The 15,338-nt window shown below is 40.1% G+C and overlaps 1 protein-coding gene across 2 annotated transcripts; it reads left to right on the top strand.

Annotated features, from left to right (window-relative positions):
• The first annotated feature begins 1,180 nt into the window (after nt 1-1,180).
• trmt9b (tRNA methyltransferase 9B) lies at nt 1,181-14,705 on the top strand. Of its 2 annotated transcripts, none has more exons than XM_043258247.1 (4): nt 1,181-1,388; nt 8,646-8,833; nt 10,862-11,035; nt 13,064-14,705. In XM_043258247.1, the coding sequence occupies exons 2-4, from the start codon at nt 8,680-8,682 to the stop codon at nt 13,996-13,998; spliced, it is 1,263 nt and encodes a 420-aa protein (XP_043114182.1). In that variant the 5' UTR covers nt 1,181-1,388; nt 8,646-8,679; the 3' UTR covers nt 13,999-14,705. The 2 variants fall into 2 exon arrangements, with proteins under 2 accessions (XP_043114182.1, XP_043114183.1); XM_043258248.1 differs by having other exon boundaries at nt 8,643-8,833.
• Nucleotides 14,706-15,338: the final 633 nt, after the last annotated feature.

Here is a 15,338-nt window from a genome sequence, read left to right as displayed (position 1 = left end):
CTCATGCAATACATTCTTTACAGGAAAAAACAATCCATTCAAGTGCACTTGAATCGGAGGACTGTAGTATCCTTGCCGTTGCTTTATAAATTTGCATCCGTAATTCTGAGGATTTGTATTTCGGTGATCACTTAACAACATATTTTTGTAAGATGTAGCAAAAAATAGTTTTTACACTCTTTGGGTCCACCATCTGCTGACCAGCTGCTGCGGCATTTACTTCAGTACTGGAAATCCATTAAGTATGCATTCAACCGAGCATCACGAAGCAATTTTTATACTATTAGAACACTAATTTGCGTGTATTCATACACACCCACACCACGGAACAACTACTTAGTGCCAAAGAAAAGAGAAACAATTCAGTGTAGGTAGAGGAAAAAACTCCTAGCGACCATTTACACACTGTCAGCAGTCTTGAAATTGTTTATAAGGAGGTATTAATTCATGTTAGATATTTTAGGATATTATATCTAATCTATATCCACCGTTGTATAATTTTATCGTTGTCATTTTACAGCTTTTACAAATCACTGTCGGGTGTTTTGTTAAACTATCAACACCCTGCTCTTTTGTCTCGCGTAACACGCTGTAGTAAAAGTCTGAATCATCCTTAAGTAAATGGAAATCCTGCTTAGCCTCAATCGTTTGCCATGTGTCACAGTGTGTGTTTATTGTATTGGGCTCACGTGACCGCGTCGACCAATCGGAGTGGCGGATGTTACGCCGCTCGCTAGCCCTGTGTTCCCTGCGCTCTCATTAAATTCACTCATCCGTCTAGTTACATAGGGATATCAGATTCATTTAAGCGAGTCGATTCGTTTGGACGGATCGCTGAACTGCGATTCAAGTGTTTACAAGTTTGTTTCGTTTTGGCTTATTTAATTCGTTTATTTAACACCGTTTCGTTTACGTTAAATAATCATCTTGTAATTTATCATTCATCCAGCCTGGTGAAGCTTGCGATGTGTTTCTCCAATCTGCTTGAATTGTATCATGCCAGTCAGCCATCTCTCAAATTTTACTCTACTTTTACTTTTACTGTACACAAAGTGTACTTCCAAAATATACTCGGGAGAAAAACCGGGAACTTTCAGACTTATGAATCTTTCGCGAATCGGTTCGATCGAATCATTAAAAAGAACCGAATCAAAAGAATTATTCGTTCGCGAATCGGACATCACTTCAGACTAGGGGTCGAGCGTAGTGAGCATGTATTTATTAACACGTCCCCAGTGTGCATTCTGAGCCGGTCTGTTGCACACAGTCTGTGTGGGGTGTCGATGTTATATCGCGTCGGTTTACTTTTTACGCTAATGTAATGTCGCGAGTTAAAGAAACAGCCTCCCGTCGGATTTGATGTCTCTGAGACCGCAGCCTTGAGAGAGGTAGGTTTGATTCAGAGGACGTATACGACGCTAATTCTCGTGTTGCATGCAAACGCGGGATAAAACTTTCAATTGTAAATCGCGTCGCGTTGAATGGCAGTTCTGTGTGTAGTTTGCGCGTGAAGGTAAACAGTAGCGACAGTGTGTGAAATGCATGTTCATTTAACGAAGATTACATCTCTGAAGAAGCTTTCAGTTGGCCTTTTAAACTTTATACGTTAACAACAAGGGTCAGCAGGACCGTGTGTCTCTGTGATGTATGCGCATATACATAAGATAGATATGTATGTGTCTAAATAACACGTGTGTGTGTGTGTGTGTGTGTGTGTGTGTATATGCTGTATAAGTGTATCAGTCATTTATAACAAAACATACAGACTTATTATATATGGATGTAAACCAGTTTTATGATGTATGTTTATATATGTAATGTTTTTCTAAAATATGTAATAATACGTATAAAATTTTAATAAAATAATATATATACTGTTTTAATTTATATAATAGTATAATAATAAAATTTATGTTGTCCTTTTAATAAAACCACACATATGGTAATATATAAAAATGTAAATAGAAGTAAATAAATTGTGTTTGTGTGTGTTTTTATATATATATATATATATATATATATATATATATATATATATATATATATATATATATATATATAATACATACACATTCACACACTGCATACAAGTTCTTATTTATTAAGAATAACAGTGCTTAGATTTTGAAAAGCAATTCTGTTTTTAAATCTGTTGCATCAGTTATGGGAAGCTTGCATGGAGTTGTAAGTCCATCAGTGGATAAATTACTAAACAATGAAAGTCTTTATCATTCATTCCATGTTTCCAGTGGAACTGAGTCAGAGCCACTGTTTCTCTGTAAGAGAATAGTGGTCTGGCGGGTATTGCTTGTTTCTAAATTTAGATGTTGCTGTTCAGTATTCTCCCATCATCCAGCTTGCAGCTGCTTACATAACGCTTGTCGAGTTGAGCATTTTAATGAATTGAAGGGACAGTCGGATGCGATCTGAGTCTCGTCAGGGCTGTGCGAGGTGACGGCGCTGCAGCGCTTCTCTCCCATCCTTCTGTCAGCGGGTGAGATCTTAAAATAGTCTCGTAATGAGGGACCCTCAGAGTTTCAGCGGAACGGAGCCGACTGCAGGGTCCGAAGGGAGTTGAAATCATAACGCTCCAAAAGGAAGGCCTCCAGAAAGTCTCGGTTTTGTCTTGACAGAGTTGATGTTTTCTAAAGGTGCGTTGGAGCGACACCAAGCAGTTGACATCTTTCAGTGAGGTGACATTTCTGAGGTCTCTTTATTTGATGCAGTAGGCCTTGATGACCTTTAATATCGCTTGCTTGTTGACAACACTCTCAAGGCCAGAGAAGCCAGCGCAAGTCTAAAATGACTTCTGCGAAAACAATTGTGGTGAGGATATTTTGCCATGGAGAGAGAATCTATGTGAACGCGGCCCCTGCAGTTATTTCATTTGCAAAAGGGCTTGTTTGAATATTTTATGACCACAAATGACCATAATAACTAAAGGCTATCTTTTCTCCGTAGAAAATACGAGAGACCCTTACCTATGCCAAACCCGTGTGGTTGCTAGGATGTTTTTTTTTTTACGGTAGTGGTTTACTGGCCAAAGTCAAAATATGTTTCTTGTGTCCCTTGTTTACGTATCTCTTCGTGCTAAAAATGTAATTTGCATGCAAATTTATTTCCCAAAAGGCATCGTTCACCCAAAAAATGAAAATTAATTACTCACCCTCAGCATTTTTATTTATTTTTTACTTTTCTGCCCTGTAAAACAATCATTGTTGTGTAAACGTGCACTTAGAAAAATGTGACATTATAAAATGGATGGTGAAAAATGTAAAATTACTAAAACATAATCACACAAAGCTCAGTTGTTTTTTTTGAATGGGCCATTTAAGTGGCAGATGAGATTGTTACTTCGTCTGAACAAATTTAACCTTTACATCACTCACTTGCAGTGAATGGGTGCCGTCAGAATGAGAGTCCAACAGCTGATTAAACACATCACAATAATCTGCAGACATGTGAAGTGAAAGTTAAAAAAACATCTCAATTTGTTCATTGCTAATGTTTTTATTAGCAGTTTGGACTCATTCTCACGGCACCCAATTACTGAAGAGGATCTATTTAGGCTCCGATATACTTCAAATGAAGATCTATTTGGTTTGAGGGCAAAAAGAAGTTCGAAAAGGCTGAGCAACGGTATATTGTCAGAATATTCCGACTCTTATAATGTAAACATGACTCACGATGCTCACACAAAACGGTTTCTTTACTATATGCCTTTTAAATTCACAACATCAACAAAAAACCTCTCCTTTTTATTCTTTTCTGATGTTTATCTGCATCTGCATCACATAAATCCGGGTCATCGACACATCGTCAAAGAAGGTGGAGTTTCAGAACACACCCACCGATTGAGATTGACTCAGATCAACGGTAGCTCAAAGGTTTTTAGGAGCCAAAAAACGAATTGCCAAAAAAAGTTCGCTTTGGTGAGCCGCTTCGAACTTCGTTTTGATCTGATTATGTTCGAAATGACATTTTAGTTTGCCCTATAATTTCGTTTGAAGAATATTGGGCCTTTAGTGAACAAGTGATCTACATTATTATTTTTTTCCGATAACTTGTGACAACTTACACATTAGAGTTACAAAAGCGGTTTTGATTTCACTTGAACTTTAAACCGTCTATTGTGCAAGACGCTGCCTAAAACAACCATCCTCTTGCTTGAAAATGTACATTTCTGTATTCGTTTCTTTGTTTTGGCCTGCGCATCACACACCTTCTGTCAAGTCGGGCACATTCGATCAGCCCACATGCTGCTGTGCTGTCTCTTTGACGGCTCATCTGCGATTTCAGCTGCGGAGTTTCCCCTTTAGGGCGACGTGATTCAGCTGAAGGGCTTTTTGTTTTTACATAACAGTCAGCAGACTGCATTTCCAGACCGCTGAGGCATTATGAAATAACGAGATAATCTTATTTTCATTGAAATATCCCCAAAGCTCAATTGCTTATTCACAATGGCTTTGTTATGCAACCCAAAACCACAGTTTGTTTAGCGATACTGAAAATGGGATAAAATGTTGCATTCATACTTTGCGGACTTGTCTAAACCCTTCTGGCAGCCAACATGAAGGTCTCATCGATTTGCTGGCCGGACCATGAGATTATTGACCGAACGTTGTCATTTGAAATGCGGGAGAGTAGATCACCATCGAATGTGGATTTGCTTCGAAATGTTCTCTTATTGATCCGTGACTTGAGTTCTCAACTCGCAACAACTCAACCAGCTAAAGGCAATTAATCGTAGGTTTTACAGCCGAATGCAACACCTTTTTCCCAATCATCTGGTGTTATAGGCCAGGCACTCGACAATAAATAGATAAATAAAGCGTAACGTGTAAAGCTGATGCATTTAGCTTCAAGAGTAGCAGTTATATGACAGCCGAGGCTTTGGAAACAGATCAGAGGCGGCGGCGCAGCTTGAAAAGCACCGTCCACTCTGCATTTCAATTATGCCGCATGGCCTGCAGTCTGCATCGATGTACAAGAACGGAAATATCCGACTGTTTCTGCTTCAAAGCCTTGTCTGAGACAGCCCTGTTGAGGAAGATGCAGTGTGTGTGCAAAGGTGGGAAATGATGAAGAGTCATGTGTTGATTGTGAAGCATGATGCTGTTGTACTGGACATCTGGTAAATGATGTGCAGCTGTGAAGAGGCGTACGGCCTCATCTGTCTGCGCTGTCGCAGACAAGTGGCAGAAGAGCAACAATTTACTAAATGATTTTACCTGGAAAGGAGGCCGGCAAAGAATTAATCAGAAACAGTCCAGCTTCAGCCAGTCATAGTTCTCATTGGGAACGCGTGCAATGAGTTTCCTTGAGATTGCATTACTGTTATTGTTGTCGTTTTTATCGTAATGGTTTTTATACTGCGCAAACTGTACTGTACAACTGCTGCTGTCCTACACCTAAACCTGCCGCTTACAGGATATTCTAATAAAAATAAAAAAAACGCACTCTGTATGATTTATAAGCGTTTGAAAAGTGGGGAGATGAGGTAATGTCCTCATAAGTCACCTTCTCCTTGAAATACCTATGTTATACCAATGTCATTACACAAACTTGTGTCCTTGTGTGTCACAAAAACGCTCGCACACACACACACACACACACACACACACACACACAGACACAGAGAGATGCATCACTGAGATACATACAGATATAGACATCACCAGAGACTGGATTCTCTGTTTTGATGCTTTGCCAGCCCTTTACTGCAGCTGAATTCAGTCGTTGTTTGTATATGGGTCTTTTTCTGCCTTTAGTTTTGTCTTCAGCAAGTGGAGTGCATGCTCAGTTGGGTTGAAATCAGGAAACTGCCCTTGCAGAATAATCCTTTTTTTTTTTTTTTTTTTTTTTTTTTTACTTTCCAAAAACTCTTGAATTGCTTTGGTTGTTTGTTTTGGATCATCGTCCATTTTGTTCCATTTGTTCCAGCACCGCCCAATCAACTTTGTTCCATTTGATTGAATACGGACAGACAGTATTTCCCTATGCACTTCAGAATTCATCAGGCTGCTTCTGTCTTCTGACGACGTTTAGTGAGCTCAGTGTTCAGGGTTCAGATCCGCACTGAAACAGTGTTACTCGTCAGATGCTCAGTAACATATTATAAGGCATGTGACGGTGAAAAAACGGCTTCAACATTCGTAAGTGTTAGTAATGTAATTTTAATGCAAGGCTGGGCTGATTTGAACAGTAAAAAATACATGCCTGATTCAGGAAGGAGGTCTCCAAATGACCAAAAAATGTTGGTACAATGTCTGCTATATTAAAACACAATCAGTGTTAAATATTTTTTGTAATTGATTTTGCTATTTGAAAGCAAGAGAAAAATGTAAACAGCACATTTTAGGCAATGGTGAAAAAATTGGTAAGATGCAGAAAGCCGTCTTCAGTATTTAGTCTTTGGCCTAGTGTTTCATTTTTTTGTTCAGTTTTTGCTTCGGCTAAGAAATTAATTTAAACACCCTAGGAGATACATATTAAAGAGCTGTAATTCCTTAACCTTTCCTCCAACTGTGATGAGAATACCCTCAAATTAAAATCACTTTAAGCCCATATTCATTATTTAACTGTAGCTTGAATATGTTCTGGTCAAAAGCTAAAATACAAATTGTATTGGTGTCCAAATATATATATATATATATATATATATATATATATATATATATATATATATATATATATATATATATATATATATATATATATATGTGTGTATGTATGTATGTATGTATGTATATATATGTATATATGTATATATGTGTATATATATGTACAAACCGGATTCCAAAAAAGTTGGGACACTATACAAATCGTGAATAAAAACTGAATGCAATGATGTGTAGGTGCCAACTTCTAATATTTTATTCAGAATAGAACATAAATCACGAAACAAAAGTTTAAACTGAGAAAATGTACCATTTTAAGGGAAAAATATGTTGATTCAGAATTTCATGGTGTCAACAAATCCCAAAAAAGTTGGGACAAGGACATTTTCACCACTGTGTGGCATCTCCCCTTCTTTTTACAACACTCAACAGACGTCTGGGGACAGAGGAGACCAGTTTCTCAAGTTTAGAAATAGGAATGCTCTCCCATTCTTGTCTAATACAGGCCTCTAACTGTTCAATCGTCTTGGGCCTTCTTTGTCGCACCTTCCTCTTTATGATGCGACAAATGTTCTCTATAGGTGAAAGATCTGGAGTGCAGACTGGCCATTTCAGTACCCGGATCCTTCTCCTACGCAGCCATGATGCTGTGATTGATAGAGAATGTGGTCTGGCATTATCTTGTTGAAAAATGCAGGGTCTTCCCTGAAAAAGATGACGTCTGGATGGGAGCATATGTTGTTCTAGAACCTGAATATATTTTTCTGCATTGATGGTGCCTTTCCAGACATGCAAGCTGCCCATGTCACACGCACTCATGCAACCCCATACCATCAGAGATGCAGGCTTCTGAACCGAGCGTTGATAACAACTTGGGTTGTCCTTGTCCTCTTTGGTCCGGATGACATGGCGTCCCAGATTTCCAAAAAGAACTTTGAATCGTGACTCGTCTGACCACAGAACAGTCTTCCATTTCGCCACACTCCATTTTAAATGATCCCTGGCCCAGTGTAACGCGCCTGAGCTTGTGGATCTTGCTTAGAAATGGCTTCTTCTTTGCACTGTAGAGTTTCAGCTGGCAACGGCGGATGGCACGGTGGATTGTGTTCACTGACAATGGTTTCTGGAAGTATTCCTGAGCCCATTCTGTGATTTCCTTTACAGTAGCATTCCTGTTTGTGGTGCAGTGTCGTTTAAGGGCCCGGAGATCACGGACATCCAGTATGGTTTTACGGCCTTGACCCTTTCTCACAGAGATTGTTCCAGATTCTCTGAATCTTTGGATGATGTTATGCACAGTTGATGATGATAGATGCAAAGTCTTTGCAATTTTTCGCTGGGTAACACCTTTCTGATATTGCTCCACTTTCTTTCTGCGCAACATTGTGGGAATTGGTGATCCTCTACCCATCTTGGCTTCTGAGAGACACTGCCACTCTGAGAAGCTCTTTTTATACCCAATCATGTTGCCAATTGACCTAATTAGTGTTAATTGGTCTTCCAGCTCCTCGTTATGCTTAAATTTACTTTTTCCAGCCTCTTATTGCTACTTGTCCCAACTTTTTTGGGATTTGTTGACACCATGAAATTCTGAATCAATATATTTTTCCCTTAAAATGGTACATTTTCTCAGTTTAAACTTTTGTTTCGTGATTTATGTTCTATTCTGAATAAAATATTAGAAGTTGGCACCTACACATCATTGCATTCAGTTTTTATTCACGATTTGTATAGTGTCCCAACTTTTTTGGAATCCGGTTTGTATATATGTATATATATGTATATATGTTCCTAACTGTATGTATATCTATCTTCCTTCCTTTTTTGTGGTGAAATATGACCATTCTTTGCATATACCCAGATATAACCTCCAGACTCGTACTGTTATATAGAAACAGCCAATCAGAACATTAAACTGTATTCATTTTAGTAATGGCTGTGGAAGCAAAGCATTAAGCAGAGGGCGACTCAATCTTTAGGTCTCATTTGGTTTCTCTCCTCCTCCCTCTATGTCTGGCTAAGCAGTGAAGATGCTCTGTGGGGTTTAATAGAGAGCAGCATGGACGAGGCTGCCAGCCAGCTGGAGAGAGACCATGTTCACAGCGTGTACGAGAGGATCGCACCCTACTTCAACGACAGCCGCTACAAAGCTTGGCCCAAGGTCAAACAATTCCTGCTAGAGCAGGAGCCCGGCAGCATCGTGGCTGATGTCGGTAAGGCTTCGCGCTCCGTCTTTAATGTCTCTCAAGCGAGAAATAAAATGGCAAGATCAGTAAGCTTTTACTAGTGTCAAAGTCACGCTTTCTTTGTAAACAATCATTGCCTCTTACAGCAGAAAAGGAACCCGTGTAATCTCGCCTTTATTCTTTTTCCTGGAAAAACTTAATGGCCCGTTATCACACGCAGACTTTACTTCACCGCTGTTTGAAAGGAAATGCAATTATTCATATTAAAGTTTAATAAGGATGAATGGGCACCAAAGTCATTACAGTCCTTCTTCTTCTTCTTTTTCTTCCGCTTATCCGGGGCCGGGTCGCGGGGGCAACAGTCTAAGCAGGGATGCCCAGACTTCCCTCTCCCCAGACACTTCCTCCAGCTCTTCCGGGGGGACACCGAGGCGCTCCCAGGCCAGCCGAGAGACATAGTCTCTCCAGCGTGTCCTAGGTCTTCCCCGGGGCCTCTTCCCGGTGGGACATGCCCGGAACACCTCCCTTGGGAGGCGTCCGGGAGGCATCCGGAACAGATGCCCGAGCCACCTCAGCTGGCCTCTCTCGATGTGGAGGAGCAGCGGGTCTACTCCGAGCTCCTCCCGGTGACTGAACTCCTCACCCTATCTCTAAGGGAGCGCCCAGCCACCCTCACGAAGGAAACTCATTTCGACCGCTTGTATCCGGGATCTCATTCTTTCGGTCATGACCCAAAGCTCATGACCATAGGTGAGAGTAGGAGCGAAGATCGACCGTAAATCGAGCTTCCGCCTTGCGACTTAGCTCTTTTTCACCATGACAGACCAGTACAGCGACTGCATTACTGCAGAAGCTGCACCGATCCGCCTGTCAATCTCTCGTTCCATCCTTCCCTCACTCGTGAGCGAGACCCCAAGATACTTAAACTCCTCCACCTGGGGCAGGAGCTCCCCACCAACCTGAAGGGGCAAGCCACCCTTGTCCGACTGAGGACCAAGGCCTCAGACTTGGAGGTGCTGATTTTCATCCCTGCCGCTTCACACTCAGCTGCAAACCGCCCCAGCACACACTGTAGGTCTTGGCCAGATGCAGCCAACAGAACAACATCATCAGCAAAAGCAGAGAAGCTATCCTGTGGTCACCAAACCAGACCCCCCCGCCCCCTGACTGCGCCTAGAAATCCTGTCCATAAAAATAATGAACAGGACCGGTGACAAAGGGCAGCCCTGTCGGAGTCCAACATGCACTGGAAACAAGTCTGACTTAATGCCGGCAATGCGAACCAAGCTCCTGCTCTGATCATACAGGATCGGACAGCCCTTAGCAAAGGGCCCCTTACCCCATATTCCCAGAGCACCCCCACAGGACACCACGAGGAACCCGGTCGAATGCCTTCTCCAAATCCACAAAACACATGTAGACTGGTTGGGCAAACTCCCAGGAACCCTCCAGCATCCTGGAGAGGGTATAGAGCTGGTCCAGTGTTCCACGTCCAGGGCGAAACCCGCATTGTTCCTCTTGAAGCCGAGGTTCAACTATCGGGCGGATTCTCCTCTCCAGTACCCTGGCATAGACTTTCCCAGGGAGGCTGAGAAGTGTGATCCCCCTATAGTTGGAGCACACCCTCCGGTCCCCCTTCTTGAAAAGAGGAACCACCACCCCCGTCTGCCAGTCCAGAGGCACTTTCCCCCGCGTCCACGCGATGCTGCAGAGGCGTGTCAGCCAAGACAGCCCCACAACATCCAGAGACCTGAGGTATTCCGGGCGGATCTCGTCCACCCCTGGTGCCTTGCCACAGAGGAGCTTCTCAACCACCTCAGTGACCTCAGCTAGGGTAATGGTCGAGTCCCCCCCCGGATCCCCGGCCTCTGCTCCCTCAGTGGAAGACGTGTTGACGGGATTGAGGAGGTCCTCAAAGTATTCCTTCCACCGCCCCACAATCATTACAGTCCGACAATGGAAAAACAGGCCAGCGAATCATCCATGAGGGGAAAAACTATTGTATGTTTTTGATTCGTTTTTGCACTGATTATGGTTTTTTTTTAATTATTGCAGGGTGTGGCAATGGCAAATATCTGCACATTAATGAGGATGTCTTTAAGTTGGGCTGTGACGTGTGTCGGCCGTTGGTGGACTCTGCATGGAGTCGAGGGCACGAGGTGCAGCTTTGTGATGGCCTGCGTTTACCCTACAGAGATGGCTGTTTTGATGCAGTGCTCTCCATTGCAGGTAATGCAGCAAAATAAACATGTAGTCATTTACATTACATTTTATTATCTTTTTTTAGTAATAATAATAATAATAATAATAAACCAAGAAATGGTTATTATTTTTACTATGACTTTTACTTATATATAGATATATATATATATATATAAAACCATTTCCTGGCTTAGTAAAAATCATAGTAAAAATACAAATTAATGCTTTACTTCTTACAATCCAATAATTAGAATTACGCATTAAAAGATTATTTAGACTTAAAAATACATTGATAAAACGGAGAGCGAGAGATATAGCATATATCTCGACTAAATAGATTTTATTGATATAACTTACACATTTTGCAGGTAATGCGTTGACAGCATCTTTACGTTTACTATTTTAATGTGTATTTTCCAGGGTTGCCAGGTTTTTACAGTAAAACCTTTCCATAACTAGCCCGAGCATTTTTCAGGGGGGAATCCTGATAAAAGTTGCATTCCGGGGGCTAAATATGACCTTACTGGGGTCGCTTCAACCCGTAGAAATGAAAAACATCCTGTGGAAAGAGTGTTAAAGTAGCCCAATTCCGCAGGAAAGCCACAATCTTGGCAACACTATTTTTATTAGTAATTGTTTCGTTTTTTTTAAATGTCTGATTTTTTTTTTATGTCAAATTAGTTTTTATTTATTTTTAGTTTGTTATTTTAGCACATTCAGTTATTTGATGTTTTATTTAGTTAATTTTATTTCATGTAATGGAAATAGTTTTAGTTCTGGGGCAGTTTATTAATGATTCTGTTATTTATTGGACTTTTAAGAAAGCACTTTGTTATATAACTAACTTTTAATTCAGTGAATAAATGAAGAACTGGTTGAATTGATTTAGTGAGCTGAATTAGAATGATTCAGTCTCACAAGTGCAAGTTTGATTTTTATTTTTTTTATACCCGAATCACATACAAGAATTAACATATTAGAGTCATTTGTTTTTGAATGCTCCACACTTGTGCTTTCTTTTGCTGTTTCCAACCAGCAAGAACTATCCATGCATAAATATATTTATATTTTTTTTCTCTTTTAAAATTCCCATATTAGTCGTTAAACTAGTCAAAATGATTTCACATTTAATTTAATTACAACATTTTTTTCTTTCTTTTATGCACATCCATGTTTTATTTGAGTCCAGAATGTTTTGGAACAGAAAAAGGTCATGTTGCTTTAAGAGGAACATCTTCTGCGTTACAGGCTATAACATCAGATCATTAGCATAATGATCTATGAAGACTTTCATTCACAGGAGCACAATTCATAATGTCATACACCCACATTAACATACTAGTATTTCCACGATCAAACAGTTTAATCTCAATCAGCTGGTGGTGCTGCCATTAACTTGAAATGGAGCGGATATATAGGTTTATTTAAGCTTTATGAGGTGGAGGAAACAAGAGGTGTTACTAGGCTACAGGAGATTAGTGCTTCTTGGAAGAGGCCTGAGAGTATTTGTTGTCGGGATGTACAGCTGGGTCACCTGGCAACCCCTCGTGACTCCTCAGAGAGAAGATTGATGTGCCCATTGATGATATCAGAGTCTCATAATGGTTTAAACACTCTGAAAGCTCCTACTAAACACAGGAAACAGACCACCGCTATGAGCTGGACTTTCTGCACTGATTTTTGTTTTATATTACTCAGATACGTGTCCTACATGTGGACGTTATCTTTTCTAAAGAGATAGTAGATCACCATCATCATTATTTTTATTTTGTACTATTATGAATATTAACAATCAGAATTCAACATGTATACTAATAACTTTGTAAATCCCAACAACTATATAAAACCATAAAATACATTAGGAGGCCATAAATATATAGCTTCAAATTTCACTAAATAATGCATATTTATAATAAATTTCATTGTATACATCGGAAAAGTATGGGTTTCAGAACTCCATAGGGTTAGTAACACATTGAATTGTGGGTTTAACTAATCTTTGAAATCTCTGTATGTATACACCGTTGACATATGAATACAATTTCTGTCAATTAGTGATCCATCACATGTCCACCAAAGAACGGCGTATACGAGCAATAAAAGAGATGGCACGCACCCTGCGTGTGGGAGGCCGGATCATGATATACGTGTGGGCCATGGAGCAGAAGAGGCGCAAGTTTGAGAAGCAGGACATCTTCATACCCTGGAACCCCAATCCCCCTTCATCTCCCTCCCTCAGACAGAGAGGCGACGGAGCCCAAAGCGTCAGCGACGACTCCAGTGATAAGCACAGGAAAGTGAGAAGCACATCCTCAATGGTGGACGAAGGTGACTTGATCAGCCCCGGCCAGCAGAAACAACAGAGGCTTTGGTTCTTCTCTAGATCTTTGGATTCGGTGCTGGACTTCACCAGCCTGACCGTGTCCCGCTCCTCTTCCAGCACTTTACAAACCCCTGTCGATGAAGCGTCGGAAAGCAGAAGCCGGCGAACTAGCAGTAGAGGTCTCATCAGGCAGATGTCCAGCCTCTTTTCGTCCTCCTCCAGAACCAGTCTAGAAGAAGACGTCTTCATCTCAGATCCCAACGAACAGGTCCATAAAAATGACAACAGAAGTTCTGGGAATGGAAATGAGACTGTTCCTGTGGAGCTCGTCCATGATTGTTCCTCAGTACCTCTGCCTGACTTGGTGTCTTATCAAAGGGATCAGTCAACTCTTGAAGGACGAGTGGAGGTAGATGGTAAATCGAGCCAACCACAGCCCTTGCAGAGGCAGGAAAGCACAGCGTCTCTCCTGGAAAGCGATGGGATGAGTGGGCAAAGCAGCGAACAGCTGAAGGACTCTTGTCTGAGATACTACCACGTGTTCAGGGAAGGAGAACTGACAGAGTTGATCCAAAACCACGTTGATGAGCTCCACGTTCTGCACACTTACTTGGACCACGCCAACTGGTGCGTAGTGGCTGAGAAGGTCCAAGTCTGGAAGGTTTAAATTACATTTTAAATATTTAAATTCATAATATAAGTTTTAGTGTGAAGTTTTAAGTATTGGGACCAGAGAGCTAATATTTAGCTAACAATTAGCTGTTCAGTATCAATGGCAATAAAAGGCAAGGTATTAATGCTTTGATGAGACCAGTGTTGGTCCAGGTCGTGACACTAAAGCTAGTCGTACTTTGAAGTTTGCTGTTCTAATTTTAGCTTTAGTCTCCATTATTTGTGATGTCTTAAATTTTTTGATGGACTTCACTTGCACTGATTTTAATGGTGTATCACTGTTAACTGTCTTAAGCAATGCCTGCCCAAAAAAGAAAGCATAGCACATCATTTTTTGAACCAAACGATGTGAGCACATAACTGGCGTTTTTCCTATTGAACGCTCTTCAGGAGTTTGTCGGTGTAGGTGTTGTGTTGTGTGGTTAGTATTAGCTGTTGTGTTGTGCTCTGAAGCTTTTAAATAATGTTTTACCTAGTCGATAGCTTCTTAATGGATTGCACACGATTAATTTCCATCTTGAAAACTTGAACTACTGAAACGCGTTTGTGCTGGTGTTGTAAATTGTGTGTGTTTGTATTGGTGTAACTTGACCGTGTCAAAATGTCACAACAAAGGTCTTTAGTTTTCCTTTAAACTTGAACCATTTTTATGTGTATTTTTGACTTAAATATAATAAAAGCACTATATTTAGTTTTATCTGACCCTCTGGTACAAATCCATGTCTTTACATTGAAAAATTAATATTTTCTTATTACTTTTCTGGCTTATTAAGTAATTACTTCTGTGATTTTTAAAACAGTTTATTATAAAACTGCATTATTAAGAGTTATTTAAATAATATTTATCATTAATAAATAGTAAAATAAAAGTGTTTTTTATCTAATCTACTGTGCTCAAATTCATTTATTTTTAATTAAGATTTTAATAAAATATATACCACTACTACTACTGCTAATAACATTGAGCGATACAGTAATTTTACGAGGTAAGTGTAAAACACAACTATTTATCAAAAATAATAATTAAAAAAATATATTAAAAGAGTAAGAATTGAAAGGATCGCTTGAATTGCAAATCATGGCTATGGCACTGTTGAATGCTCATATGGTCCCTCTCAGCATCCAACAATCTTAGATTGTTTAGCACCAGCTGTCCATTTTCATCTTAGAGTTAAAGTCCATGTTCTCTCCAAACCATTAAAAGCATGTAAACCTCTGAAAATGCAATACTGCTGTTTGCAAAACAAATAAATTGGGGTGTGTGTATATATATATATATATATATATATATATATATATATATATATATATAACACACACACACACACACACACA

The sequence above is a fragment of the Puntigrus tetrazona genome, chromosome 15 (assembly GCF_018831695.1).
Source record: "Puntigrus tetrazona isolate hp1 chromosome 15, ASM1883169v1, whole genome shotgun sequence".
Lineage (NCBI taxonomy): Eukaryota > Metazoa > Chordata > Actinopteri > Cypriniformes > Cyprinidae > Puntigrus > Puntigrus tetrazona.
The sequence above is the reverse complement of the archived record's forward strand: the minus strand, read 5'-3'. Positions and strand labels throughout refer to the sequence as shown.

What these genes read in the sequence shown, in the direction of transcription:
- trmt9b (XM_043258247.1), top strand. Translation starts at nt 8,680, where the DNA reads ATGGACGAGGCTGCCAGCCAGCTGGAGAGAGACCATGTTCACAGCGTG. An exon ending in CAGCATCGTGGCTGATGTCG is followed by an intron (nt 8,834 to 10,861) that starts GTAAGGCTTCGC and finishes TAATTATTGCAG; the next exon opens with GGTGTGGCAATGGCAAATAT. An exon ending in TGCAGTGCTCTCCATTGCAG is followed by an intron (nt 11,036 to 13,063) that starts GTAATGCAGCAA and finishes TCTGTCAATTAG; the next exon opens with TGATCCATCACATGTCCACC.